General features: G+C 37.2%; 2 protein-coding genes across 7 annotated transcripts in view; one reads left to right on the top strand and one right to left on the bottom strand.

Annotated features, from left to right (window-relative positions):
- Positions 1-11,575, bottom strand: part of TDP1 (tyrosyl-DNA phosphodiesterase 1) — a 56,806-nt gene extending 45,231 nt beyond the window's left edge. For both annotated transcript variants that reach the window (XR_011141611.1, XM_068946792.1), the window contains exons 1-7: positions 11,466-11,575; positions 10,199-10,749; positions 8,482-8,525; positions 7,737-7,792; positions 6,589-6,685; positions 4,870-4,904; positions 2,384-2,476 (exon numbers count right to left, since the gene is read on the bottom strand). Coding sequence is in view for 1 of the 2 variants with exons in the window: in XM_068946792.1 (XP_068802893.1) it covers positions 2,384-2,476; positions 4,870-4,904; positions 6,589-6,685; positions 7,737-7,792; positions 8,482-8,525; positions 10,199-10,745 (872 nt within the window). In the remaining variant the exon portion in view is untranslated. The remainder of the gene's footprint in view (positions 1-2,383; positions 2,477-4,869; positions 4,905-6,588; positions 6,686-7,736; positions 7,793-8,481; positions 8,526-10,198; positions 10,750-11,465) is intronic.
- A 105-nt stretch (positions 11,576-11,680) lies between these two features.
- EFCAB11 (EF-hand calcium binding domain 11) overlaps positions 11,681-27,331 on the top strand; it is a 33,571-nt gene continuing 17,920 nt past the window's right edge. Inside the window, exons 1-6 of one of the 5 annotated variants that reach the window (XR_011141607.1) lie at positions 11,681-11,759; positions 13,189-13,284; positions 17,300-17,345; positions 19,576-19,677; positions 21,007-21,097; positions 22,857-22,987. Coding sequence is in view for 1 of the 5 variants with exons in the window: in XM_068946790.1 (XP_068802891.1) it covers positions 13,258-13,284; positions 17,300-17,345; positions 19,576-19,677; positions 21,007-21,097; positions 21,553-21,574 (288 nt within the window). In the remaining 4 variants the exon portion in view is untranslated. The other 4 variants (XM_068946790.1, XR_011141608.1, XR_011141610.1 and 1 more) reach the window with 4 other exon arrangements.

Below are 27,331 nucleotides of genomic sequence, written 5' to 3'. Positions count from 1 at the left end.
GTTTCCCACAAATTGGTTTAAGGATATCCTAATTATTATCTCAGTCTGTCAGGCATATGCTTCAGCTGTACCTATCATCAAGTTACACTCTAGACATTTAGAGCAGAAGCAGAATGTCCACCTAGTCAAATTATTCTTGCAACATTAAGGTAATTTTTAAACAGTTACTTGAGCTGTTACAAAGAATGCTTCATAGTTAGTCTTTCCCTAAAGAGATAGTATGACATAATAAAGGAGCTGAAATTGGTCAGACTGAGTTTAAGGTAATGGCCAGTTCAGAACTAACTTTTGTTTAGAGTAGAAAGCAACTTGAGTTCAGTTCTAGACAGCTATCACCTTTCTAGGTGTAGTTTTTTTTTTTTTTTGCAGCACAGTGCTATGTTAGGAACACAAGACTTGCAGCGCTGGACAAAGGAAAATGCCCAGTTTGTATCCTGCACTAGCAGTATCTTGTATCCTGCCTCCAGCAGATGCTTATGGAAAGTATTTAAATAAAGTGAACATACACAATACTCCCTCCTAGGACTCTTCCAGACTCCAGCTGTTCTCAGCTGAGCAACTACCCCAACTCAGGAAGTTTCGACCTGTTTTGCAACCCTCAGCAGACCTTGGCCCCATACCCTTTGAATCATTTCAGCATCCACAAGTCTTTCACAAGGAGCTCACAGATCAACTGCATGCTTCATAAAGAAAAATTCCTTTTGTTTAATTTGAATATATTTTCTGACAGTCCCATTTCACGACACCTAGCATTTGTATTTGAAAACAGAGCGATCCACCTTCATTCTTCTCTACGCCATTCAGTTCTTTAGACCTTGTAATCTATTTGTACAGCACCTAACAAAAAAGGAGTGCTAAGGCTTTAGTTGTTGTGTATTACGTTTTTATTAGAATTCGCCTCAAAGCTGACTTTGCTGAACAGCTGTGTATTTAAGCCAAAAAAATAGCTGGGTTTGTAAAACCGAATCTGTAAGAGAAACCCCTACTCCTGAAGCTGTGGTTCATGTAACACTAGGGATACATGTGCTATTTCGAAATGACAAAAGCCTAGCACAGAGCTAAAAATGTGGTTGCCAGTGATGGTATCAAGCAAAGAATGTCTACAAGCATCTGCTGTAGGCATCTCATTTTCCAGACATCTGATTCCTCAAAACATCCATACCATTAAGCACATAGGTTTTCCTCTAATCTACATCAGAAATGCTCCAATGACTCTTACAATCATGTCCTTCATCTCTACCCATGCTCAGAGCTCTCGGGAGAGAAGTCCTTATTGCCTGCTTGCATAGATTTGTAACAGGTCTTTGCACAGTAGCAAACATAGGAAGGAGCTCCACATGCTTACTATCTCATCCTGCCAATTAATAGTGATGTGTTCCACATGCTTCCCCCCCCCCCCCCAAGTGAAGACAGCCAGGCCCAAATTAAAATTTTCCAATTGTTTTAACACCTCAGGATCCCAACAGGTACATCACAAGGGTTAGAAAAACAAATTGGGCACAGATACTGTTAATTCCCACCAAAATAATGGAAATTAAGTCTCTAACCTGCTTTAATAATTTTTACATTCTTATTAATGCTTATTTAAAGCCCGATTTTCAAACATATTTGGGTGTTTAGTGACAGCAAGAGTTGCATGCCTAGTAAAAAAAACCCACACTTACAACAGATTAGAAAATATAACTGATATAAGCCACAGCATTTAAAGATCAGTTTTCAGCAAGTTATTTTTCAAAGCAGCAGCAGTTTCACAGGTTTTACCACTTTATCTCAGTCAGTTCCCTATTGAGTTTGTTCCGTGCACAGTTTAGAAAACATAAGCCCACTCCAGGTATTATAGCTATATACACAGATTAACATCTAGGCATCTAATGTAGGTCAGCACAATTTTGAAAGTCAAGGCATCTTAATCCTCCAAAAAGGTCACTTATACATAATTTGAACTAGATCTAAAAATCATTAAGATGAAATACTGAGAACATTAAAAAGGGCATTTTTTGCCATTCAAACCAAGTTCGTTCTTATTTCAAATACTGTTCCCAATTATCTGACAAAATATAACTAACCTAACCCAGCTCTTAAAATGCATATGCTCAAGCCTGCTGACAATTCAAAAAACAAACTCCAGCTTCTGATTTAGTACAGCACAGTCAACATACATAATAAAATAAACCCTGCACCATACACGTTCTATACATTCTCTTACCAAATCCGTTGTTCACTATAAAGCAAATGGTGGGGAGGGGGAGGTAGAGGATCTATCAGTACTTACACTGAATCTTTCAGACAGAGTTTAACACATGTAACCCAGAATAAAGCATATGGGCTCACTACCTAAAGTACTAGTAGAGAATTAAGAGATTTGTTAGAGATTGTTGCTTACCCCTGAGTTTTCTGGTGCCAATCTTCAGCAATAAGATTAGATGTATGTATCACAACTCGAAGCCCTTCTTCATATAACAATAACATCATTTTCCTTAAAAACAATATATATAGATTTTATTTTCTGCTCTCAGTATACTTAAAACAAATTAATAATCCATTAGAACACTCCATTAAGAGAATTCTTTTCAAATCATTTGTTCAGTTTTGCATAATGCAATCAATTATACTTCAATCTATGTGCATGCTATTCCAAACTCACTTGGCAGCCATTAGAATATCCACATATATTTTTGTTAGTGGCATCATACAATCTATTTCAGGGTACAGCTTAACATCTCATGCTACCGACTTCCAAAAGCAGCAATGGATACTTGTAGAACACTTTCTGTATTTCAAATAGACTCATTCTTTTGTTGCTTGTTAGAAAAGGAATTAAGGTACACTAAAAGATCTTTGCTTATAGCCAAATTCATTAAAGTCTAGTTCTTCCCTCAAACTAACAGTTTTAAAAAAAGAAAAGGTACCTAGATAGCTAGCTGTTAGGGGGGCAAAGAGGCATTCATAAGAGGTATTCATATATCTAAACTTGAGCTACAGGATAAAGGAGTTTTAAAGCTAGTAATCAAGTCCAGAAAACAAATACTGACATGTATATTAACATCAGTGACTTCAGTTTTCCTATGAGTTTTTACAGTTGTGTCAAGATAGCATACACATGAGCTTGAAGGAAGAGCGTGGTTGCCAGAGAAACCAATGATCAAGAATTTAAAGCCATAAGGAAAAATATTCCTATTTTCATTGCTGTCTACTGGCAAGATCAATGCTAAGCAAATAATATCAGGTTCAAATTCAGGCAGCAACTTATTCTGAAATTTCTGCCTTTAAATCCTACTTTGCTAAATTCTAACATTAAGTACCTTGCACTGAAAAGAGACAAGTTTTCTCTTCTTACTGCTTAGCAATACATAAGACCTCTCACTATAATCAAAACGAATCTGGAAGTTATTTTGACTTGTTTCAAGCGCACACTGAGTTGACAGTGAAGCAAAAATTTTACAGTAAAACAACACGTTGGATTAAGGTATATAAAAGTGATAACACTGACCAAAACACTTCCTCAAAATTGTTGATATGTAATTTAGTTTTACATCACGCAACATGAATAAAATTTAAATCTTTACATTTATGTGGTAAAATCTGTTAAGTTTCTCCTGGAACAAAAGTGTTTTGTTACCTATCTGCTTTGAATTGCTAAATGTTTCAAAATGTTAACCATAAAAAACCTGCAGCATTTAAAGGGGTTTTGTGTAATCTACCCCTGAACACGTCGCAGTGAAACTGATTTTACTGTGTTCCATTTACACTGGAAAACGCATTCAGAGGTACAGTACCCCAAAATAACCCTTTTAAAATAAAAATTCCAGCATTTAAAAACTCTCAAATTTATTTATCCCAAATACTGCAACACAAGAAGAAATTTCAAGTGGAGCATATATAGAATAACATAGTGGGTGCTTACACTATTAAGAGAAAATAAGCTGAAGCTTTAAAAGTGATCCATTTAGCAAACTAATCTTAATCCTGTCAGTATCCATCACTTACATGGAGGGACTGGTAAAGAAGCCAGACTTGTTAAAAAAAAGTTGATCCCCACCCTGCATTTGCATATTTTCTCCCCCAAACAGGTGATAAGGTCACTATATATACTATCATAAATAGAAGCATGCCTTAAATGAGCATTTCAGATCTGTTCTAACTTAATGTCTCCTCTTATAAAGACCTACACAAAAGTATTAATTGATTAAAAATACTGTAGTGCCCCGAAAATAAAGACTTTTGCTGAATGAAACACAAGATTACATCTCTTCTTGTCCGTAGCTTACAAGCTACAAAATTCCCTTTGTGGCACATCTATGACATCCAACTCAAGTTTTAATTTGAAAGTAATCAAAAAAGCAGTTATTGCTTCCAGATTTTCCATGTTAATTGCAAAAACAGAGCAGTAAGCCAGTGTTCAGTCTAATCTGTCAACTACTACTAAAGTCTACATAAAGTCTTTGTATGATGTATTAACAACCAATATCTGCAGTTCACTGACTTCAGGTGTTTAACTTGCACATCTGCCATTTAGTTAACAGCTGATTTGTTTCCTTAAACTAGAATTCTATAATCAATAGAATAACAAAATAACAAAGGAAATTTGTCTTTAAGATTCAGCAACTTCTATGAAAGCCAGTTGTATGGTCTTAAAACAACTTGCAGATATGAGAGAGATGCACGTAAAACACAGAAGATAGTACTTTTAGGTTTCATCTTAGTATATAGTCGACCTTCCCTTCATAATAAGGTCTTTGAATAGTAACAACCTATCTTCCTGTTCTATAAGTTAAGGCATTAAACACTACTCCAAACATGGTAATTGCATACACCAACTCTATGGTCATCTTTACAAGCGCAGCTTTCCGCTTCGGAGTAGTTACTTACGTGTGGTGAGTTCCAAATGCAATATCCAGTTTGGCCTATAAAGCGAAAGAGTTGATCATCATTAGATATTTCTATTGTGCATTTCTTTATACAAGAATGTTAAGGAGAAGATGCTTTATCCTCATTTTGTTTCATTTCACTGCTCTCTAGTGGAGAAGCCACGAGCCATATGCAACTTTTCCCTCTTGTTATCTTTAAATATACTCTCCAATTGCCAAAAGTTATATTTTAACTTGCAATGCAACTTTTTGCTGCTGCAACTGCTACAGTAGGCTTTCTGGTCTCTTGCCAGCAATGTTTTCAGAAACAGTCAGCCTTCTGAAACGTATGTCAGCTCTCACAAGTAGCTTAACAGCTAACATTGCAAAGAAAAGAACCAAGAGAGGAACCAGAGACAGAGTCGCCTTCTGCTATTTAATGCTTTCCTCTCATTAAAATGGGTATTTGTAACATAAATTTCTAAAAAAAGGATGAAATATTTTCAGACCACTTAAAAGCCTTTCCTTTAGAAAAAAGTACTTCAGCTTCATGTATGGTATGGCCATGACCATGATAAAAGCCATCAAGCTTAATTACATTATCAGACATATGAGTTACAGATGCTGTTAAGTACTTTCATTTAGTGATGGCTCCAATACTGTGCCTAGTTAATATAAGGGGGAGGTGAACATAAGATTAAACGTTAAAAAGTTTCATTTTGGGGTACTGATATAACAGAGGGCATGTAGACTACGAAAAGACTCTGAAGCAGTATACCTGAATAAGAAACCCATCACAAATTACTTTCGCCACAACATTATCTCACTATTAACCACCCAGACAAGGCTATCATATGGGAGACAATTACACTTGAATTTTTGTTACGCATGAAAAGGAAATACCTTACATGCAAACCATGAATTTATTCTTAGCACAATCAAAATCTCAACAGTCAAATCAAAGAATTGTTAGTTCACAGCTTAGTGCAAACACCTGATTAGTATAGCACACTGCAACCCAGAAATCCTGGCCTTGGGAACTCACTAAGTTTTGCATCAATATCATGATTTCTGGGGACATCAGGGTCACCAGTTTGCCTGAGGAAAAAACTTCAGCACCAAGCACCTCCCAAGAAGGGAGGTGAAACCCCCACCATTGAGGACATCCTCCTCCCAGCAAAATCCCAGAGCACTGACACCTTGCCATTAACACTTCCCTCCCCCCAGCTGAAGCCACTTACCTTAAGGATCAGGGACAGCAAAAGAGTAACAGAGAAAATGGCAGAGGCTAGCAATTGCATACATAGCTATTTTAACTGTATTGTTGAAACTCTCTGCAACAGTATTGTCTTGTAACACATGATGAGACTTAAGATTATGATTACACTAACAATACTACTACAATTTTTTGCTTTGCATATAAACAGAGGCTCTTTTCATCCATAACAAGAATATGAGTGTAATAAATTTGTGTAGAAGGTGGGCAGCCCTTCTGTGACCCCAACAGCACTTTTGTGGGCAGCTATTGCCTGTAACCTTCTTGCAGGTGACAGCCTACAGCAAACATAGAAGACCAGAAACACAGCTAGCAGGTTCCTATAGTCCCAGGAAGTTACGCTTAAAGCATAACAGTAAGTTTTTTATTTCCCATATAAAGTGTTTTTTTCTTTTTGTCCACAACAAAGTTTTGAGCACAGAGATTGCTTAATTTCAACTGGAAGATGATATAAAAGTTAATTACCTGACAAAAGCTAATGTTCTCATAAGGACGTGCTTGTGCAAGCAGCTCAGCTTTGGATTCTCTCTTTTCACCATGAACTACCAATATTGGCTTCTTCCTTAAATAAAAGGAGTATTTTTTTTTAAAAATAAAAAAAAAATCCAGTGAAGTAGTCATCAGTCCAAACCACTCTCCCACATAGCTATGACTTCCAGCTCCTAAATCCAATGGCCCAACAGGACAACGGCACTAAAATCTGTATGGCTAACTAGCTATCTCAAAAAAAAAAAAAAAAGCAACTGTGATATAGACCTCAAAGATGAAAATGCTAGAAAACGCTGATGGAAAAGGAAAACAGGAAGTGTGTGGAGGAGATCAGACACCTAAATAAAAACTAGTAATACAAAAATACAAAAGTAATACAGATAAATGCTCCTTACAAGAAACTGCATCTGGAAACAGACAGACAATCACTTACAAGTATTGATACAGACAGTGTTGCTCTGTAGTCAACTTAATTATTGATTTGTTATGCAGGAAATGGGGAAAGGGGAGGGAAAGGAGAGGGCAAGGTTTATTCTTGCGATACTTTCAAGTTCACTTCCTAATACTCATTCTACTGCATTTTCAGTAGAATGAAGAAAAAAGACACTCAGTTTATAATAGAAGTTCCATCCATGTGTGGCAGAATTGCCATTATCAGAATGGAATGTCAAAAAACACGTGAATAAAAACTGCTATCATGACAACCCCCAGCAACTCAAGCCATTCCTATCATCCTGATCATTTTCACATATTTTTCTTATGCTCTTCCTACACTCCCTCTTCTCCATTTTGCTCCTAGCTCTAAACTGTACAGCATAAAAACTTCCTGTTCTGTCTTTACAAATCCCCTAGTGCATTATTTTTTGGCCCATCATGGAGCATCCTGTAAATTAATTACTAAAATCAAAAACCAATGATACTGAACTCTGAGCAGCTAACAGTGCCTCAAGAAATCAATAGAGAATTAAAACTCTAGAAAAAGTGTACAAGGAAACCAAGAGCCTACACGTGTATAATCAGTAAGAGTAATTTGCAAGTGCAAACAAATGTTTATCACCTGATAAAACTTGCATGAAATGTATGAGTCAGAAATTGTATCATTTCATCTATGTAAATAAACATACCTGAATTCCTGGGGATACTGTCTTACCAGCCACTCCACATCTATACAGTAATTAAACTTACACATAAGAAAAATAAAATACTCATTAAAAAGAAGAAGTAGGGTTTGTCAAAGCAATGAATACAGCAAAAAATATTTTCTACACAAAGGTACTGATCAATTCTACTTATATCACATGAACAAGTAGTACTAAACTGCAATTAACATGTTTTAAGAACAGGTATATTTTTGAACCTCACATGCTTTTTTTTAATAATTCATTTAAATTATTCAATACTAAATATACTAATATTCATAGTTCAACATGTAGACAAAGGAGTCACACTGCATAATACAAATGTATGCATAATGTAAAAGCTTTAGCGCAAGAAACATTTATTTGCCCTGTGTTTGTACTGGGCATGATGGCTAGAGCTGCCATGCAATAACAGAATCACCATCCTAGATCGTACTGCATACTACTTTTACTATCATCTACATGCATACAAATATGCATTTTTCAGTTGCCCAGTCTCAGAAAACAAGCAAGAGAAAGTAGCCTAATAGCTGCCTGAATTCTGAGCAGGACACAGGATTTTTTTTGTTTTTAAATAGTTCAGTAAATTGTTATGTAATTGAAAACAGTGGGAACTCAATTTGTGTTTTAATAGAAGCTAGTTATCAGTTATAGGACACAAACATGGAATAACAGGCTTGAGGTCAAGTTATACAGGGAAGTGAAATTGATTCAGCACAAGGAGACTCACCTGAGCAGAAGACAGGAGAGTCCCAAAAAGAGGGGACAAAATATCTATTGAAAAATATTAAAGCACAGTTGAGTTAAAAACAAACAAACATTTCACATTTTGAACAGTTTAACTACTACAACACGAGCACCACAATGTCCACAGGCTTGGCAGAACAGAGACATTCATGACTAAATCTAACAGTTTGAATACTCAAGTCACTGATGCTGCTATGAAGTAATTCAGGTCTTATGGTCCTAAAAAGAGTAACCCCTGTCAAAACAAAAAATACAATTAAAAGGTCATTAGGAGAGAGACCAAAAGTATACAGAGAAAGGGACAAACTATTTTCCCCCAGAAAGATTGCTTAAGGAAGAGTGGCAGGTAGAAGCAATAAGAGCATAGTTAACAATTAAAGACTTATCTGTTGGGAGCTTCTCTCTAGACAGCCTCCAATCTCCCCTTTTTCTATGTTTTTCTTCTTCCCCATTTTGAGAGGGAAAGGTAAACTGACCAGAGTCTTGTCTGAGAATGTGCTGATCAATGCAGGCTGGGGGCAGATAGTAACTCAAGTTGCAACTAAAATGAGATACGTAGCAGACCGATTACAGAGTAAAGGGCAACGCATACCCTTAATCTATTTTACTGTTGGGAAGAACACAAAACACTAAACAGCTCAAATACTTAAAACCTCAGTAATCGAGGCACAGCAGCTACTTGAAAATACACCCTGCATATACGTTCCAGCATAGACATCATATTTTATGCCCTTCCTCTAAAAAAAAAAAAATCTCATTTGGCCCATTAAACAAAAAACGTAGCCTCTCCCCAAGTTGAGGGAATCACCTAGCACAGTAAGCACTCCTAACAGGAGGAAGCTCAAAAGCCACAGTACATTCACAAAGTAGATAAAGATGTACAGCATAATGCAACTGATGTCTCTGACATCACGTCATCCTCCATTGCAAATGCTCACAGGGAACATATCAGGTAAACAGTCATAACCTAACTGTATGGTCTTCAATTACATGTTCTCACAACACTACAGAAATTCATATCCCATTTCACTAGATTTCTGTGCACAAACACCCAACTAATAGTTGCTTTTGTTGCTGTCTTGTGATGCATGAGATTTCTGAATGAGTGGATGTTTATAGGTGTGCAGAGCTTTTCCTCCCCTTCAGATCAGCTACAACAAACTTAAGTTACAAAGTACTCTTGAAATATTGCTATTGTACACTGAAGACTTCATCTTGATTTATGCTTACTTTCAATTGCACTGAAGAGTGACTACAAATTCCAGCAGCAAGACTCTAGAAATGATACATTGCACAGTATGAAGTAACAGTAAATTACTAGGTCCAAACCAATCTGGGAGGGTGGTCATGCACCCAGGAAAAACATCCCTTTAAGATGACAAAGGGAAGTGGATTTCCCCAAATGAACTCACATGGAAAGCAGCAATAAGCACCATATGATACACCTTGGATAAGCAAACATAAGTTTGTGTAGCATAACTCAGAAGTTGTAAGAAAAAAAAAATCAGTATCAACAGGTTTATGCCATGCACTATACCTCTAAAAGAAAGAGGTGAAGATAACAGAACCAATTCTTATAACTTGCATATTTAGAATCTGAAGCTTCAGTTACACCAAGGAATACATGCATTATAAAAAAAGGCATTCTCTTGCCCACAAGCCTCTCAAAAAGCCCATTTCTGTAGAACTCATCTATTCACCTTTTATGTGTAGGGCACCCGAATTATAATTCTGTTTGATTCCTCTGACTTTAGTCAGGAAAAATCTGAAAGGGTTCCCTCCATTCAACAAATCCCAAGTATCCTGGGCTTCGCTGGGTGCTTCACAATGCTCCTCTGCCTTCTGATTCTCTGGGAGTTCATTATCTTTGTGAAAACTCAGAGGATGCTCTTTAGGTGCATAATCCTTCTCTTCTTTCACCGTTTCTTTGTGCCTTTGCTTTTCCTGATCTTCAGGCTCGTCATCACTACTAGAAAGACACCAGCCTAAACCTTCTTGGCTAGGTCTCTGTTTTTCTGCTGGACGTATTTCTGCAGAAAAGCTGTTCTCACTGAACCTCAGTGGAGAGGCTTTTCTCTTGTGAGCAGCTTTCCTAGCTTCAGAGCATGGATACTGTGGCCCACTTGTTCTGCCATGCACAGCAGGCAAGAACAAAGATGTAGATGGCTTCTCATTATCAGAGTTTTCTTCAGTACTTTCATCACTGCTAGATACTGTCCATTTTCCATGTGCTCCTTCCTGAAGCATGTTCCTGGGGGGATTGGGGGGGAGGAGAGACAAAAAACCCATGAAGCTGTACCATGTTTGCTGCGCTCAAGACCGTTTTTCCTTCCTAGCATCCATTCGCTCATCTCCACGACCTTTATGATTTTCTTAACTGACAGGATCTCTAGACTTCTGATTAGGATATATTTTATAGCATACAGAGCTTATTTGTTTTTGCACCCAGGAGATGGGGAAACACTCATAGCAGAAGCGACCATCAAAGAAGAAGCAGCTAGCACACAAACTTGCACACACACACAAAAGTAGCTAGAAGGGGAGCACGCGTAGAAAATAAGAGGAACGACTTTCATCACAGATAGTTCTCCTGCCAAACCCAACCATCAGGTCTAGCACACTATCCTAGAGAGACACAGGGGCAGAACCGAAACACAGGCGTAACAGATTATTAGTGCTCCACCCACAGCGAGAAACGAAAGCTACTCCACCGAAAACAAGACTGTGGGCAAGCGAGCTCCATTTATAAACGAAACTGCTCCACAGCCTGCAATAAGACAGCCGGTTCCGGCCCCAGGGCCCCCCGTCCAGCTGCCCCTGCGGGACCAGCCTGCCCCCGCCGCCCCGCGCCCGCCGCCGGGGCCCTCAGCCGCGCCGACAGTCCCGGCCACCCCCCGGGGCCGCCGAAGCGGCGCGAGGCCGCAGCACGCGGCGCCCCAACGGCCGCGGCGCCCTAAGCCGGCTCACCTCGCTGGAGCCGCCGGCCAACGTGCCGCGGGCAGCCTGCGCCCGCCCCTTCCGTTCCGGAGAACGGCAGCTTCCCCCAAGCCCTAGCGCCCGCGCGGCGCCAAGCCAATAAGAGGCGGCAGCGGCCGGGCTCCACCCCCTCTGCTCTGCCCCGCCCCCCAGTCAATGGCGCGCTTCGGGTCTCCGCCAATAGACGGCGGCGGCGGCGGCGCGCGGGTTGCTAGGCAGCGTGCGGGGCCCGCTGCCGCGGGCGGGCCGGCCGGCCGGCCCCCGCCAGGGGCGCGCTACGCGCGGGTGCGTGACGGGCCTCGCGGGGCAGGGGCGAGCGGCGGCGGCGGGGGCCGGGCCGGGCCCCTTCTGGCCTCCCCCCCGGCGGCCGCGGGTCCCTGCGCTGCGGAGCGGGGCCGCCGTTGGCTTCCGCACCGCTCTGTCGGCGGCTGCGTTGGCTCGGCGCCCGGGGGGTGCCCGCCGCCGCCTCCGGGCCCTGAGGGGAGTTCCGTCCTCCGTCCCGTCGGTGCCCGGTGACTCCCGAAGAGCTTTTTCGTCCCTCCAGAGGGGCAGCGGGTATCTAGAGGTGTTAAGGCGGCTCTGGCGCCCTGTTACGGCTGCTGCCGCGGCGAAACTATCGCGTCCTGGGGATGGGAATTAATCTAGTAACTCTTCATTGGGCGTTAGTGTTAGTTTAGGGCAGGTGTAGTATTTGCGTAATCGTTCATTCAGCTCAGTGTTAATTACTGTGCCTGAAGCGCCCGGCTGTTGAGATAACTGCATGACAAGCTAAAGAAGGGAGTGGGAGGAAAACAGGTGTACAATTAATCACAGTGAGAGCGCGGACTACATCACAGCTGGCTCTAGCTAACAAAGTGAACTGTCAGAGCATTTGATTCTCATTTTTCTAATTTATTACCAGCTTGTGACTGCAGTTAACAAATAATGCAAGTGTCTTGTATCAGAGTGTAATAAAATCAGCAAACTGCACCTAGCAACGCCTTAATGAAACTTCCACTTGTTCGTGTAATTTCCTTAGTACTCTTCTGCAGAATTCCAACATAATATTGCATGTAATGCTTCTTCCTGAAACAACTTACGGATATGCTCTTCAATGCTACAACATAAATGTGAAAACATGTAACGACTTATCAGTGCTTGCTAAAGCTCTTTTGAGGGGAAAGCCTCTTATGAGAATTAGGTATTTCTGTATTTCTATATTATATGCTTAATCTCTTATCTAGGCATATAGTGTGGAAAGTGTATTTTCTTCTAAAAATAGTTGAGAAAATTTGCCAGCTTTTGACTATGCCAGCTTTCCAGTCTCTCCATCTCATAGTTCCTGCTTGTAGAGTGGCTTTAGTGAGAACTAAATATGCTTGACATGTCTCAAGAAAAAAATCAAGATCTGGTAGAAACAAAATTTAGTGTCATTTGGTGTCTACAATTCTGTACCAGATATGCTGCTACAGAATATGTATGCAATTCTTTGTTAAGTGCATAAAACACAGAAATAGAATAAATTTTATTGTAACTTACCAAAAATTTAAAATTAAATAGACTAATCATAGTAGTTTCAGCTGGTGTAAGACAAGGTTTCTGACTGAAATAGGACTAATCTTCTGTAGCTTGTTTTGTAAATATCTTTTATTTTTCCCTTAACTGTTATGCTAAGTAAAAATTTGTATTTCAGATCAGATTTATTGTTTTTTAATGTAAATATTTTTTTCTGTAGGTTTTTGAAGCATGTGATGAAGATAACAAAGGCTATTTAAGCAGAGAGGACTTTAAAATTGCCGTAGCAATGCTGTTTGGTTATAAACCCTCAAAAGTATGTATTTCTATCATTTATATTCTGAAGATTCAGGATATGTCAATGACTCAGTGAGGACACTCTTTACAGACTGGTCTGTACTGATTGGAGCCGACTACACTAGCTTTGTGAAACCAAAATACTTCCAGATTCTTAAAGAAATTTTGTTATCTGAGAGCATTTATTTCGAAAGAAAATAATCAAATCACTACCTTTCCCACTGAGGAGTTATTGCTCTAGACTGTGATTAGCAGATGGATGTACTGCGCTATATACGTGTACAAGATGCATGAAATAATTGCTATACTGAGCTTATTGTAAAGCTGGAGATGAGATCCAAATTATTGTTTCTTACTAGTGATGCACTGCATTTACTTACTGTGTGGTACTATTTGGCAAGAAACTACTGCATGTCATAATAACAAACACATATTCTTAACAAGAGATATGCTTTTAACAAGAGATTTTGCTTTTAAGTGAAAGTTGGGCTTTTTAAGTCATGACAATATAAGTCAATAGCTGTATGAAGATATTAAGAAAAGAAAGGTTTATTGGAAGAAACCATGTGTTGCGTACTTACAGGAAGATAAAGGATAAATCGTGTGGCTTAATGCACCTCTATAAACTATGTCCCTACTGTAGCTGTGCAAGTGATCTCAAAAAGAGCATAAAGAACACATCAGTTAAAGTGAAAAAACACTTTTACTAAAGTGTAAAAATAGTCATCTCTGATGTATTTCAGCTGTGGGTAAACATTTTCCAAATGAGTTAGGGCCAGATCTAAAAATAACTTAGGCTTCTAAATTGAGTCTTAACTGCTGAATTCTGAACATGAAAAAATGCTCAGCTTCCCCTTACCCTAAATGCTGCACAGAATGGCAGACCTCATCCTAAACTGCACCCTAAATACAGGCAAGCCTTGCTTTTGATATTAATATGCCTTTATTAATGCTTGGTTCCTGGGCAGTCTTTCAACTATATTAGTCTATCTGGCTTATACCTGTGTGTAGTCAGTATATGAGAATTAGCTTGTTCTTCTGTTTAAATTTTCAAAATGTTTCTTCCAGTAGGAGTACTCAAACCATGGTTACGGCATTCAAACAAGGACTGGTTCTGTGTGTAAGTCATTGATGTTTCTTGCTTGGGAAGAGAATAAAGGTGAAGGACTCCCAGGAGACAAGAGGATTCAAGTGTAGATATTTCTTCCTGAAAAAGTGGCAAGTCACTCTTGCTGTCTCTCAAGGCAGGGCTCTGACCATCTGGCTGTAGACCATTCTGTCTGTGCAGCTACACAAAGTTAATTAATGATATTTGTTCCAGGAGCGATTCTGTGGTCCTGTCGTTTTTGCTAGCTCCTTAAGTGGTCCCAGTTCCAGGAACTGTTTACTTTCTCCAATTTTTCACTCATTGTGAAATACTGAGAGAGCACTGAATTGACAGACGCTTTTCTCTGTAGCTTTTACTAATGTGTATTAATTGTGGGGTATGGCACATCCACATCCTTTGTATTTCATTGTTGGCTAGGCCTTGCAAGTGTTCTCTTCAGCAGTTTGGTGGTTTTAATCCAGTTCTGAGAAACATAGCTTTCTCACCAGATAGGAGCCAAGCACAGGACTTAAACTGTGATTTGTAGTATCCAGGTCTTGAGTATTTTAATGTCAATTTTGCTTTGTTGTCAAAACAACTAAAATCAAAAAGACTACAGTAACAGCACTTGTATTTCCTCAGAATTCACTAAAACCAGTCCTGACACAGTACTTTCAAGAGCTTTTCCAAGAAATAGGAAATGGTGTGTATATGTTACTACTTCAGTTGCGGCAAAATTGTTTCCTAAACCATTGTACACGCTAAAATAAATTTTTTAGTAGAAATGGCAGTTGTTTAGCATCACCTGCACTTTTAGTAAATTGGTAAATAGCTAATGTGTCATTTTTATAGCTCAGGTTTCTGTTTGTTCTTTAAATAAAAAGTAATACTAACTTTTCCCACAAGATGTCACCAAAAACCTCTTTACTGGAGGAAATGCAAATTACAAATTTGAATCACATTCCTACTGCACTTGCTTTTTCCAAATCATTTGATGAAGTATAACAACATTTTATTTTCGTTTTTTATAAAATACTATTTTCATATGGCTATTCTTAGTGGTTCGGAACTTGCTACTGTTTAAAATTAAACCTTCTGAGACAGGTAACTAGGAAAGCATGAAAATGGAAAGATAAACCTGAATTTTGGACTGATATTGAAAGTAAATCTAATACATTTATCAGCATATACAAGTCATAATTTCTGGAAACTAGCAGCATTGTGGGGATCGTGTCAGTGGGAGATCTTTTTATTTTTTCTTCTAAAAGTTTGATTCAATGGTCCCCTTTGCACCCAAATTATTTAAACTGATCTAAAATGCTCTCTGATATATCAACAACCATTCAGCTCGCTAAATGCACATTTGGATCCTAGGTGTTTCAAACAAAAAGGGTACTGCAGGAATAGTAGTTTAAGGTAGTAAAATCTGTTGGCTGTAAACTGTATTACAAATACCTCGAAACTCATCTCATTCACATGTTTTCCTGTCATTGTCCCAGCCAAAGTCTCACTCTGAATACTCAGTGCAACCTTTAGATCTAAATAAAAGCATTGTCTACAATGTGCTTAGAAAGATACACTGTGCCAGGCTACAAAGCATGTCCGGTGTTTTCCCTGACCTGGCTCCGTATGTTCACGTTAGGACACTGGTAGCTCGGCATCTGCTGCTGAACAAGATGCCAGCGGCTTGGCATCCAGAATACAGAAGGGCAGTCTGAGCTCAGGGCTGCTTATAAATTCCAGCTGCTCTTTTGGCATTCTTACTAAAGATGTTTGAAAAGGACTCCCTAGACCATTTATCTGCCCAATACAGTCTATGTGAAAAGTGTTGCAGGCCAAATGCAATGTGTGGTGTAAGGCTATCTGGCCACAGCGTGTTTGACTGATCCGTTCTCCAGAAAAGGGTATGCTTAGATTTGTGCTAAGAGCTGCTAACATGTCATCTCCTTGCATGTTGGTTGTCTCGGCACTACAAGTATGCGCGGTCTTGTATTCTAAGAGCGTAGATGTGAGAGTCTGGTCTCAGGATCATGTACTCAGTCATGCTAAAAAGCGGTATAGCTATAGCCATAGGTGGACCTCTGTGCTTTCTTGGACATACACTCCCATTCTGTTTAATAAATTGGTTAAAGACCTTTTCCAGTAATCTCTTGGTTAGCCACTAATTCAGTTCTGAAAACGTCAGTGGTGTTTTCCTCACCTCATTTAGCTTTTTTTCCTTTGTACGAAAATGTTAGTGAATCTCTGTAACACACTAATCAACATGTAAGTGTCACTCCCGTGTTCCTATCAGAAAAAATGTGAGATAAGATCCTAATGAAAGGAGATTCATAGTACATAACATCAAACAGGAATGGACTGTTTTCAAGGTGGTTCTAGGAGAAACTGGATGATGCAAACATTTTATTGTTTCATTTCTCATTTTTTGATCTGTAGCTCTTTTAAAAAAATTATTATTTTACACAGTTTTACCTTATGAACTTTGATCAAACTAGTTTTCAGAAAATACTTTGTTGCCAGTCTGACTACTGAAAGAGAAACATCTTTCTTTGAGGGAAATCACAAATTTGGGTGCTGATTCTCAGAAAAATAGTTTTGCATATTATGGTTCTTTTCTGTGCATTTGGATTCCAATCTGTGTAAAGTTAAGCACGTTTGTTTAAGCATACTGAGTTTAAGATTGTGCTCCTGATTAGGGTTTTGTTAGGACCACTGATATATTTAATTTACTTGGCAAGGAAGAGTTGCTTTTGTAAAATTAAAATAAAATCTTTTTTTTCTTAAATACCATGGATGATTTTGCAGTATAACATGTAATGTTATGATATCAACATTTCATTAAGTCACAAACTGTCAATATAAAATGGGAATCATGTAGCAGTTCAGATTTGTCACTTCCATAAAAAAAAAAAAAAAAAACCACCATGGTGTGTTTCCTCTGTTCCAGGTGGAAGTGGATTCAGTAATGTCTTCTGTGCAACTAGAAAATTCAGGTAATATACAAACACCAATCTGTCAATGATTTCTACTCCTTTTTCATTCATGAATTTAATAAATCTATAGCTTAGACTCTAAAAAGTTTTGAAGAACCTGATTTAGATTACTGATAAATGAGCTGCCCAAGGCTATTAATGAGGATCATATGATTTCATTTAGTTTTGGAATACTTAAAATGGTTTTGTGTTAAGTTTAGTTTGGAATTCACTTTTGAACTTATTCTTGCTTTTCAAAGTCAAGCTTCTTAATAGCAACATATAATTAGTGGCGATGATATAGAAAAGTAATTAGTAATTGTCAGTGTTCAAGTTGGTAAGTAATTAAAAATGGTTTATCATTTTTTTGATGCTGTTCCACTCTTTAGCTGGGTGAATACTGGAGTCTTACACCACCGTTCAATAAACATTTCTTTCTGCAACAACCCTTCCATTTACACAGTTCTGCTTGTTTTTTTCCTGTCCTTGTGCTGCCCTCTCAATTGTACCATCTGTTTATGGGGCCATGTGGCAAATCATATAGAAGAACTGATTCATGTAAAAAATAATGTGGCAAAAAACTCGTTATTTTTAACAATAAGTTCCCTGATCCTCTTTGCCACATGACCCCACAAATATTTGTATTGATACAGCTGACGGGTGCTGTGAAGGCTGGGTCTGTTTATTCTAGCACTGATGCCAAAAAAATTTCATTAAACCACACCCTTACTTGTAAATCTTTCATTTAGGCAAAAATACAAATTGAACACTTTACTGAAATTTTTTTTCAAGAGAGCAACCACAACCACATATGAATACCTGACCTTAAAATAGTGAACTAATATACGAAGTTATATTACGGTCTTGTTAATGTGTAATTGGTTTAATTGTTCTCTTTAAGTTGACCTTTTTGTGTGTTGAGATCGCTTTACGGCCTGTACTAATAGCACATAAATTGTGAACTCTCAAAGATCAATGAATAGGCGACACTGTATTACAGGAGTCACTCTAGAAAAGGAAAATTGTGTACTATAATTTTCTGGGCTCATATGTTACTCTGAAAGAGAAAAATAAATGGATGAAAAGCTTGTATTGCTTTTCATGACTTCTCTTCCATAGTTATGCAATTGAATGGAAAGCTGTTCATGCAGGCAAGTTCAGTATGTTTAAGCAACCTCTGTTATTAAAGAAATTGTGCATGTACAGAGCCTAGCAGTTGAAATCAGCATGTCTTTGTAATCCTGGAAACTGAGAGTGTAATAGTTCTTAATATGTGATTTTTTTCAGGAAGAAGTAAGGAAAGAAATGCTAGAAATCCATCAGCTTGCAGTTTAAGCTTTCAATTGAGACAGCAGGGGGAGCTGAAGGAGCTGTGCTTTTGAACCACTACAAAAAGAACGGAATATGAATAAATCAAAAGAAAGAGAAATGCAGAGCTTATGTTATTTGATAAAGAAAAATTCCTGCAGGATGCAGTCACATTGCCGTCTAAAGAAAATTAAGTTGTTTAAAATGAGCATAAAGCGCATATTAGAAAGACATAAGGAAAAATATTAGTGTTTAAATTTTAAGCTGGTTACATGTATTTTTGTCAAAAAATTTCTATCTTCAGAAATTTTTATATCAAGATTTTTCACATTTCATGGGGAGGCCTGAAGTTTTGGGGGCAGGTTTTTCTTTTCTTAGATTTTCTTTGATTTTAGAAGAACCAAATGTTCAATTAAGACAGAACTTACAAACTAGGTTTATATTTCAAGTTCTTTTCAGTTCATTAAAAGGATAAGAAAAATGTTCATATGAAGAGTTTCATACAGTACACAAGAGGAATGACTAATCCAGTTTTACCATGCAGTTTTATTAGGAAACTGTATGTGAGAATATAGAGCATCTCAGAGCCTTCACTCACTTCTAGGAATGATACCAGCTGTGTTGTTTATGCAGTATGCTGTGTATCTTCATCCATGGCATGCAAGTGCTGTTGACTTAGGACTAAGTGCATGTTTCTCTCCAGTCTAAAGGAAGATGAGATGGCAGCTAACAAGAAGCAAAAGTAGAAGTAAACAGAAGCATTATATTCAACTTTAAAAGATATTGAAATGTTTGTGTGATCTAACTTTGAGGACCATTTTTGTGTTTATTTATAAAATTAAAATTATTTGTAGTTATTTGACCACAGTCGTGCATATTTTTAAGGAGAAAAATAAAATGAAGGTCTTTACAGGGAGATTTATTTGCATTTTTCATTTTCTAGGAATATTACTTGAAAAGTTTTTAAATCTCGTGAGCACAAAGAAGGCTGTGCAGCTATTTGATGGTGAAACAAGGCATATATTCACAGCTTTTGACGTGCAAAGTAAGCTTTTCTCCTCAGCTCAATATTTTGAGTATTAATTTAAATCTAAAACAAATAAGCAAAATAGAACACTTAAAGGAAATAAAAAGACATTAAAGAGCGTCCCAGATGCTGCAAAGTGAAGTAACAAAGTAGGAGAGTAACAAAGACCTTATTGATATTTCTGTTAATAAAGTCAGAATCAATAAGCTGCAGGGTTCTAGACAGTCGTTCTGGGTTTTCTGTTGTGCTCTGAGCTCCTCCAGCTATTAAAACAAATCTTTAGCCATTTGCCCTATCTATACCTGTTACTACCTCTCATAATTTCTGTTACTCATATATGGCTATCTCCACTCCTTAGTTTATACCACGTACTCTGCAGATTTCTGTCCCTGGTGATGACTATAGGTCTTTTTACCCATCATGATAGGCCAAGGAAGGGAAACCAAAGCAACAAAGATTTTCCCTAGCTCTTGTTCAGAAAGATGTGGTGATACTTCTTTCATTTATGCTAGACAGCGAAGAGGCTCTCTCCACCAAAATCGCAAAAGGAGAATATCATCAAGAGCCTCTGAGCCAATGGACAGATAGTATTCAGATAATCTTTTTTGTGTTCTTCCCTGATGTGAAGTAAACTGAACTGAAAGTAACTTTTAAAGTGTTATCTTTTAAGTGAGTGATTTCAAGGAACTCAACCATTTCAAGCACTGCTTTTGTTTGTCTTGCTGTTTGCTGCACGTAAGATGTGATAGCCCTGTTTAAGGTGCTTTATTTTTCAGTTGGATCTGGAAATGTATCACTTGATATCATTCTTGATATCAAGCGATCACTTGATATCATTCTGATATAATGTATTCAGGAGCTTAAGTTTGCAACAGGATTAATCAGAAGGAGAAATATGTTATGAAAGGAAGTTTTTTGAAAAACAGCGCTCAGATTAGCTAACAAAGGTCTGAATAAAAATGACAGATTTGAAACAATTTTACATATTTTAGAGTCTATATTTTGAAATTTTCGCACGTGTGAAATGTTCTATTCAAAATTACCATTTTTAAAACTAAAACTTTTAAGTATGAGAGTTGTGGATGTTGTAGGCACAGTACTTTTGAACAGAGTTCACAACGGCACAAAGGAATTGCTAGTATAAAATCCTTCTTAGGTTCTTCGTCCACTCCCCCTTTTAACAGCTGTTTCCTAAATACTTCACAAATACAGTAACTTAAAAGAGTGTGTAAATGTATCAAAAAATGTGGATTGATTAGACAGCACATAAAAATGACTGTATTTAGTAGTCAGTTCTTAAAGAAACAATTTATATTATTTTTCCCTTTTCTAATCTTGATTTAAAAGACAGAGGATTTTTGACTTTGGAAGACTTCAAGAAAGCCTTCAATTCCATTTCTCCAAAATTATCTGAAAGAATCGTAGTTGAAGCCTTCAGGTAAGATTGACAGAAAGTTCCTTATTCTTAGATAGCAGTCTTTTTGTTGTGTATATTTCAGTCAATGTCCTTATATGCTTTATATAAAATCCAAGAAAAGGAGTATTCCCAGCATCTTGAATATATATTGCAAAATACAAATAAGTAATCCCAAATGCAGAGAATAATTTGTAGCCTGCACTGTTTCTTGAGAACCCTAAAATTATTTGCTTTCACATTTTCCTGATATAGTCAGGAAATCAGCATTTAAGAGCTCTCTCTTGAAAAATTCAGATTTACAACTGTAGCGCATATTGTAATAGACACTTGTGAGATTTCCTATAAGCTAAATTTGGCTCAGGAGTAAAAGAGTAAAATTTGGAAGAGTAATTTGCAGATTGTGAAAAATTTGATCTTACTCTGCCGTTGCAAGTGATCGCTGTTTCAAAAGTATTTTGGAAAACATTGCCTTGCAGGTGTTCAACTTTCTTTTGGTGATGTGAATGACTTGTCTGGAAGCAACTCAGTCATTGAAAGAAGTCCCTCACTATTGCAGGCATGACATCGAATAGCTTTTTGAGCACCATCTTTAAAAGACGTTAGTTTTCATGCAATGTTCAAACGTACAGTTGTGTGAGGGATGTTAACTTCTGTTTGAATTGATATAAACAATCTATATGTTCAGCTCCAAGGCTGTTTGTTTACTGAGGGCTGAATAATTTTCTAATTTGTAGGCTATATATGAATAAGCACCTTCATGTTACTCGGTAATAACAACAAAAGAGTCATGTGGCATCGTATAAGACGAAATGAGATTACAGGCAGTACCTGGTCTGAACTTTACTAATACACTATGGATTAGGTGAAGATGACCTGTAATAATGTGGTGTTGGTTTTGTATGCTTGAGTTATGGAGGATTTGGGTTGTGGGGGGATGGAGTTTCTTTCTGGTATATGTCACAGTACAGTGCATATTTAAGCATTACAGCAGAACACGAATCGGTCTGTGCATCTTTTAGGCCACTAATGTGGGATAACAAAATCAAAGCATAGATTGTCAAATGTCTCAGATGATCCTCTTGTCTTTTTGCACTAAAGATGTAATAAGAGTGATTCTTTGAAGAAGGTTGTTTTAGGAGTTTTGAAAGCAGAGGAGCTTGTTGCAGCAAAGTCTATAAAGTGATACTTAATAATCATGTTATCAGACTAAAGTGAGGCTCAAGGGTTTTGATAACCATCAACACAGTATATAGTACACACTGCATTACAAAAAGAGGAAAATTCTACAACTCATGTCATTCCAAAAAAGGAGAGAAATTTTGGTGTTCATGCCCTCTACAGGTTTGTGATTTATTTTTCCTATGATCTCCCAAGTGATTTTACTATCACTTTGGTGTATGCTGTCCAGAAATGAAAATGTAAGCAGAAGAGCTTGAGGCATCACCCTTTTTAAATATTTTATTTTAAGAACTTTTATGAAGGGCCTAATGTTCAGTTTTTCTGTCCTGAGATTAGTTAATGCTTTTTAGGTCAGGAAAGCATGTGCAATAGCTGTTCATGTTGTTTCATTTGGTGCTTTTTAATATATTGTTTTGTTATTTTTCTTATTTTAAGAATTATCAAATATATTTAGCCTTAGCTTCATATTGTAAAAGTGTTATCAAAACTTTTGGACCATCTTTCTGTCAATGAATTCTCCAGTCTCGAATTTAAACTATAATCACCAATTTAATAAATGAATGGGGATTCAACCAAATATTGTGATATACTGTGTATCTAGTGAGGAAGACGACATGTCATGATTAACAGCAGCCCTAACAGTCCAGGAAATGAAACGCGTGATTGCGTATTTATGGATGAAGTCTGGAACCTGAAGAGGAACAGAGGAAAATATTTCTTTTTCAAGCAAAGGTTTGTATATTTCTTTGGCAGCTCTTGAAAAAAGTTACACGATAGTATTATGTAATACAGATTACTTTGGGACAGAACAGGCCAGATCTAGCCAGTAGGAAACATTAAACAAAGGTATGTTACTAAAATTTTATACCATTCTAACACCTACCTGTCTCAAACAGGTTTTAAGCAGATTTCTCTTGTCATTTAAGATCCAGAGACTGAGAGACTGAGTTGTTCAGGGTTATGGGACCTTCTAAGGATAGGTCTGAACCTGTGTTGTTTGAAAATACAGATCAAATCTTGTTCTTTTTGTTTAAAGTATAATTGTAGAGGGAGAAAATAAAAAGTCCTCTGTTCTGATACCTTTTCCCATGATTTTTATTTGCCCTTTTGATCAATAGCATCTTAATTTAAAATGTATAAATGATCCCAATGATGGGATGAGGAAATAGAATCCAGATTTCTCTCTTCCTTTTTGAGTGCTCCAGTTATTAAGTTAGTCATGCTTATTTACGTATTTTATTTTTTAGCTCTATAAATATTTTTTTTCTACACAGGTGTGTATCTTTGATAAGAAGAGTAGAGGATATTCCCATATAAATAGTTTATATCTTGTTATTTACAGGAGATGTAGGTTTGAATCTCTTCCCTCAGCTTTGAGAGCTAAGTCTCTTTTTTATTTAAAAATTGATAAAACCACTAAAAATTTTGTATAAAAGTAGGTCATTTCTACTACTTGTTATGTCTTTGTCCTTATTATGTCCTCTAAATCATTGCTGTGTCCATCTTTTAAGAAGAAATTAGTTGTACCCTGTGTAAAAGGCTTGGTTCTCTCAGTGCTCACTAAGCATATTGTGAGCGCTCTTACTTTAGCAGGTCTTTCAGAGTACTTATTCAATGTTAGGTCTGTTTTCCAGATCCTAATTGGGCTTAGGTAGGAACTGTATGGCTAGCAACTTGGGCATGTATTGAAATAGAACTGTAAGAACCTAAGGAAAATTCAGTCAGCAAGTATAAGGACCTGCAGGTTCAGGTGCTATTGAATGGAACACTTCAGAATTGTTATTTGGAATTTGGAGTCCTTCTAAATCGTGTTTTAGATGCACGTATCCTTTTTGGATCTTTTTTTTAACTCTTTGTGTATGTGTTGAACTTTATGTAGGAAAACGGAGCTAAGACTTTTATCCTAAACTGAGATATATAATTGGATTAAAAACATACACAAAGAAAGTCAAAGGAAATATTTTGGACATGAATATCTGTCAAAAGTGTCAATATATTTGTGGCACAAAATCAGTATTATAATGGACTGCTAAAACAAACAGGGCATATATAATTTCATATTTGTAGCTGTATTTTTTATACTTCCCTTTTTCTAGTACAGAGATCAGAATTAAGTTTTGGGACTGAACGTAGTTCTTAAATGCATCTTTTGTGTTGACACTATATATATATGTAAGATATTTGGCAGTCACGGTGTGATGACTGATCAAGCCTGAGTTCAAAACCTATGTCTACATTAGCAATTAATACGGCATGTAGCGATCAGGTCTATAGAGCAGAAATTTCATGCTGAGGAGCTAAAGTCTATTCAGCATTCACTGAAGGGATTACTTGGTCTAATTTGACTCTGGTTGATAGACTGAATGCCCACTAGGAGTTGGAGTGCTTTGGGTATGTGCCTGGAGCACATCTTTCAGTTTAATTTCCTCTGAAAGGACTGCAGTTTGCATACTCAGAGATCACTCTGTGATGTGACCCATAGTGCAATCAGTAGGAAAGACTGGGAAACTGAATTCAAGAAGTGACTCCAAATCTTAGGGAAAAAATAGTGACAACTTCCTGAGACAAGAAAGAAAAAGCTTAGTAGCTATATTTCAGAGCTTTATGAAATTGTCATATGAATAATCCCTATTTATTTATAAAGTTTTCAATTCACTGGAGATGCTATCTCCAAACCACTTCATATACTGGTGGGCTCCTTTAATTTTTTCAAGCTTTGTATTGGAAGGTTGGATATATTATTTTATTATACTTTAAATAAAGTAAAATATTACAGAAGCAGCTAAATCTTTGGTTAGTGCTACAAGGGTTTAAGGGAAAGGAAACAGAAGGAAAGGGAGAAAAAAAAGTCAAAAACACATACTTAATTCTTAATTTCTCTATTTGCCCCATACAGAGTAAGGAATTATTTTTTGCTACCACCTGTAATTCTCAACTTATTTGACATAAAAATGAAAACAGAGGTATTCAGCTATGCGAAACTCAAAGGGGAGAATATCAGTAATTGATCTGCATTAAGAATGAAGGATCCTGCTGAAATCGTTTAACTTTCAGTAAATTCACCCTAAATATTTAAAACATACATAATTGTAACTTGGGATACGTATACATGCCAAACTCTAAAATACTTTTGAATGAATCACTTTTCAAAGTCGTCTCTTCCATCTGGCCACACGACTTACCTCTTTTCATTTGCTTATTAATTTATATGAAAGTAAGATCCTACTCTAAATTTAATATTAAGGATAAAATATTCAAATCCACTTGCAACCCATGAGCTCTGAATATCTCACATAATATACAGACAAGCAAAATCCAAGAGTCCTATGCCAAGGTTAGAATAGTACAGATTTTGGATATGTAATTACTTCGTTTGTAGGTATGCAAAGTGCTCTTAATGAGGCATCCATACATGATGCATCAATTTTACCAAACTGGAGGCTTTAAAATGAAATTCTTATATTTACCATTCATATATTTTATTAATGCTAAAATAGACTTTAAAAGTTTAATATAATATAGCAGGAACCTGGATAAAGAGCAAGGATTATTTTTCTAACCTACCTATACAACAACTATTATGCAAAAAATCTTATTACAAAAACGGTCTCAGTAATAATACAGTTAAATTTGTTATACGCACACTTCCTGTTATCTAACCCTTTTTCTGGTGTTATTCTCAGTCTTCCTTCCACTGTGTCTCCGAGTCCTGAGGTTGACAGCTTCAATCTCTGGGGCAGGGTTATGGTGAATTGCCGGTATCCCAAGTCCTTTATGAGGAGGAGGTGTGATGTTCATGTTGATGATTTCGTCTTTCTCACTCTAGGATCCACTTACATCCAGATTTACTATATATGGCCCATATTACATATGGTAGATAGTTTGTTCTCTTTGTTATTCCTAAAACCAGTTTTGTCCAGCTCCCAGAGCTGCAATTCTTTAACTAGCCATTCCTGAGTTGTATGTGGCCTTGGTCTGCCGATGTTACCCTGTGCCTTCTATCTTATCATCCCATGCCTATAGTCTTCCACTCTATATGCTCTCTCTCTACTTCTCAAGGCCCCTGCTATCATACTAGGTCTGTATTTGTCTACACTAAGTCATTATCTTAAAGTCATAAATATTTCATTTTGCACAGAACAAATTCTTATTGCTCCTATCTTTATAAAACTGTTTACATTGTATAAAAATGAGCAAAACAATTTAGACATATCCACCTGGTCCTTAGAAGAACTGCTGTTACAGCTAAGCCAAGTAAAGAGCTCCAGGCAAGTGAAGCAAGCTCAGACAAACCACAAACCACATCTTGCAGGCCTTGCAAACTCAGTACCAAGTTTGTGGCCTGTTACAAGCAATGGCTGTACTGTGTTCACTGGAGTGCAGGGCTACAAAACACAGTTACTATCTCTGCTTCACTTTAATGCTGTATATTCTTTTACAGATGTATAAAGATGTATTGAATTACTTTGAATTTAGTAATAGGGACTTTGGTATGAGGTGATGTTAAATGCTCTGTTTTATGAAAGAAAAAAGATACCTGATTCAGCAGTGTTTCTAAGTAAAGTAAGTGGGCAGTTTTTCTTTATTTTATGCCATGGAAATAGGACTAACAGAAATACATTTTCATCTCGTTCTGTTAAAGTAATATTTAATGTAGGCACTCTTTCTCCTGATGGATTGTTTTCTTACAGACGTCAATAATATCCTGCATAGTTAGTTGTTGCTAAAGTTTTCCAAAAAGCAAGTGTTTTCAATTTATATTTGACTGTATTAACTGACCATAATCTTGGCTGATTTTATATTTACAATATTGTAACTTTTTTATGTTTCTGAGCTAATATTGCAGTTATATTGAATAAAGTGCTCACGCACTTGTCATGTATCTGGGGTGCATCTGATTAAAATGCCAGTGTACCATAAAAACCAATTCATGCCTGGCACAAGAACTGCGGAAGTACCTAGTTTGGTAAATGGTTTGATGATATGTTCTTTCTTGGTGTGGCTCTTTTAAATGGGTAACATACAGAAGAATTTCTTAATGAGAAGGCTGCTTTTCTGCATTTAGGAACATAGATA

The sequence above is a fragment of the Struthio camelus genome, chromosome 5, assembly GCF_040807025.1.
Source record: "Struthio camelus isolate bStrCam1 chromosome 5, bStrCam1.hap1, whole genome shotgun sequence".
NCBI classification, from domain to species: Eukaryota; Metazoa; Chordata; class Aves; order Struthioniformes; family Struthionidae; genus Struthio; species Struthio camelus.
This window is presented reverse-complemented; position numbering and strand designations above follow the sequence as displayed.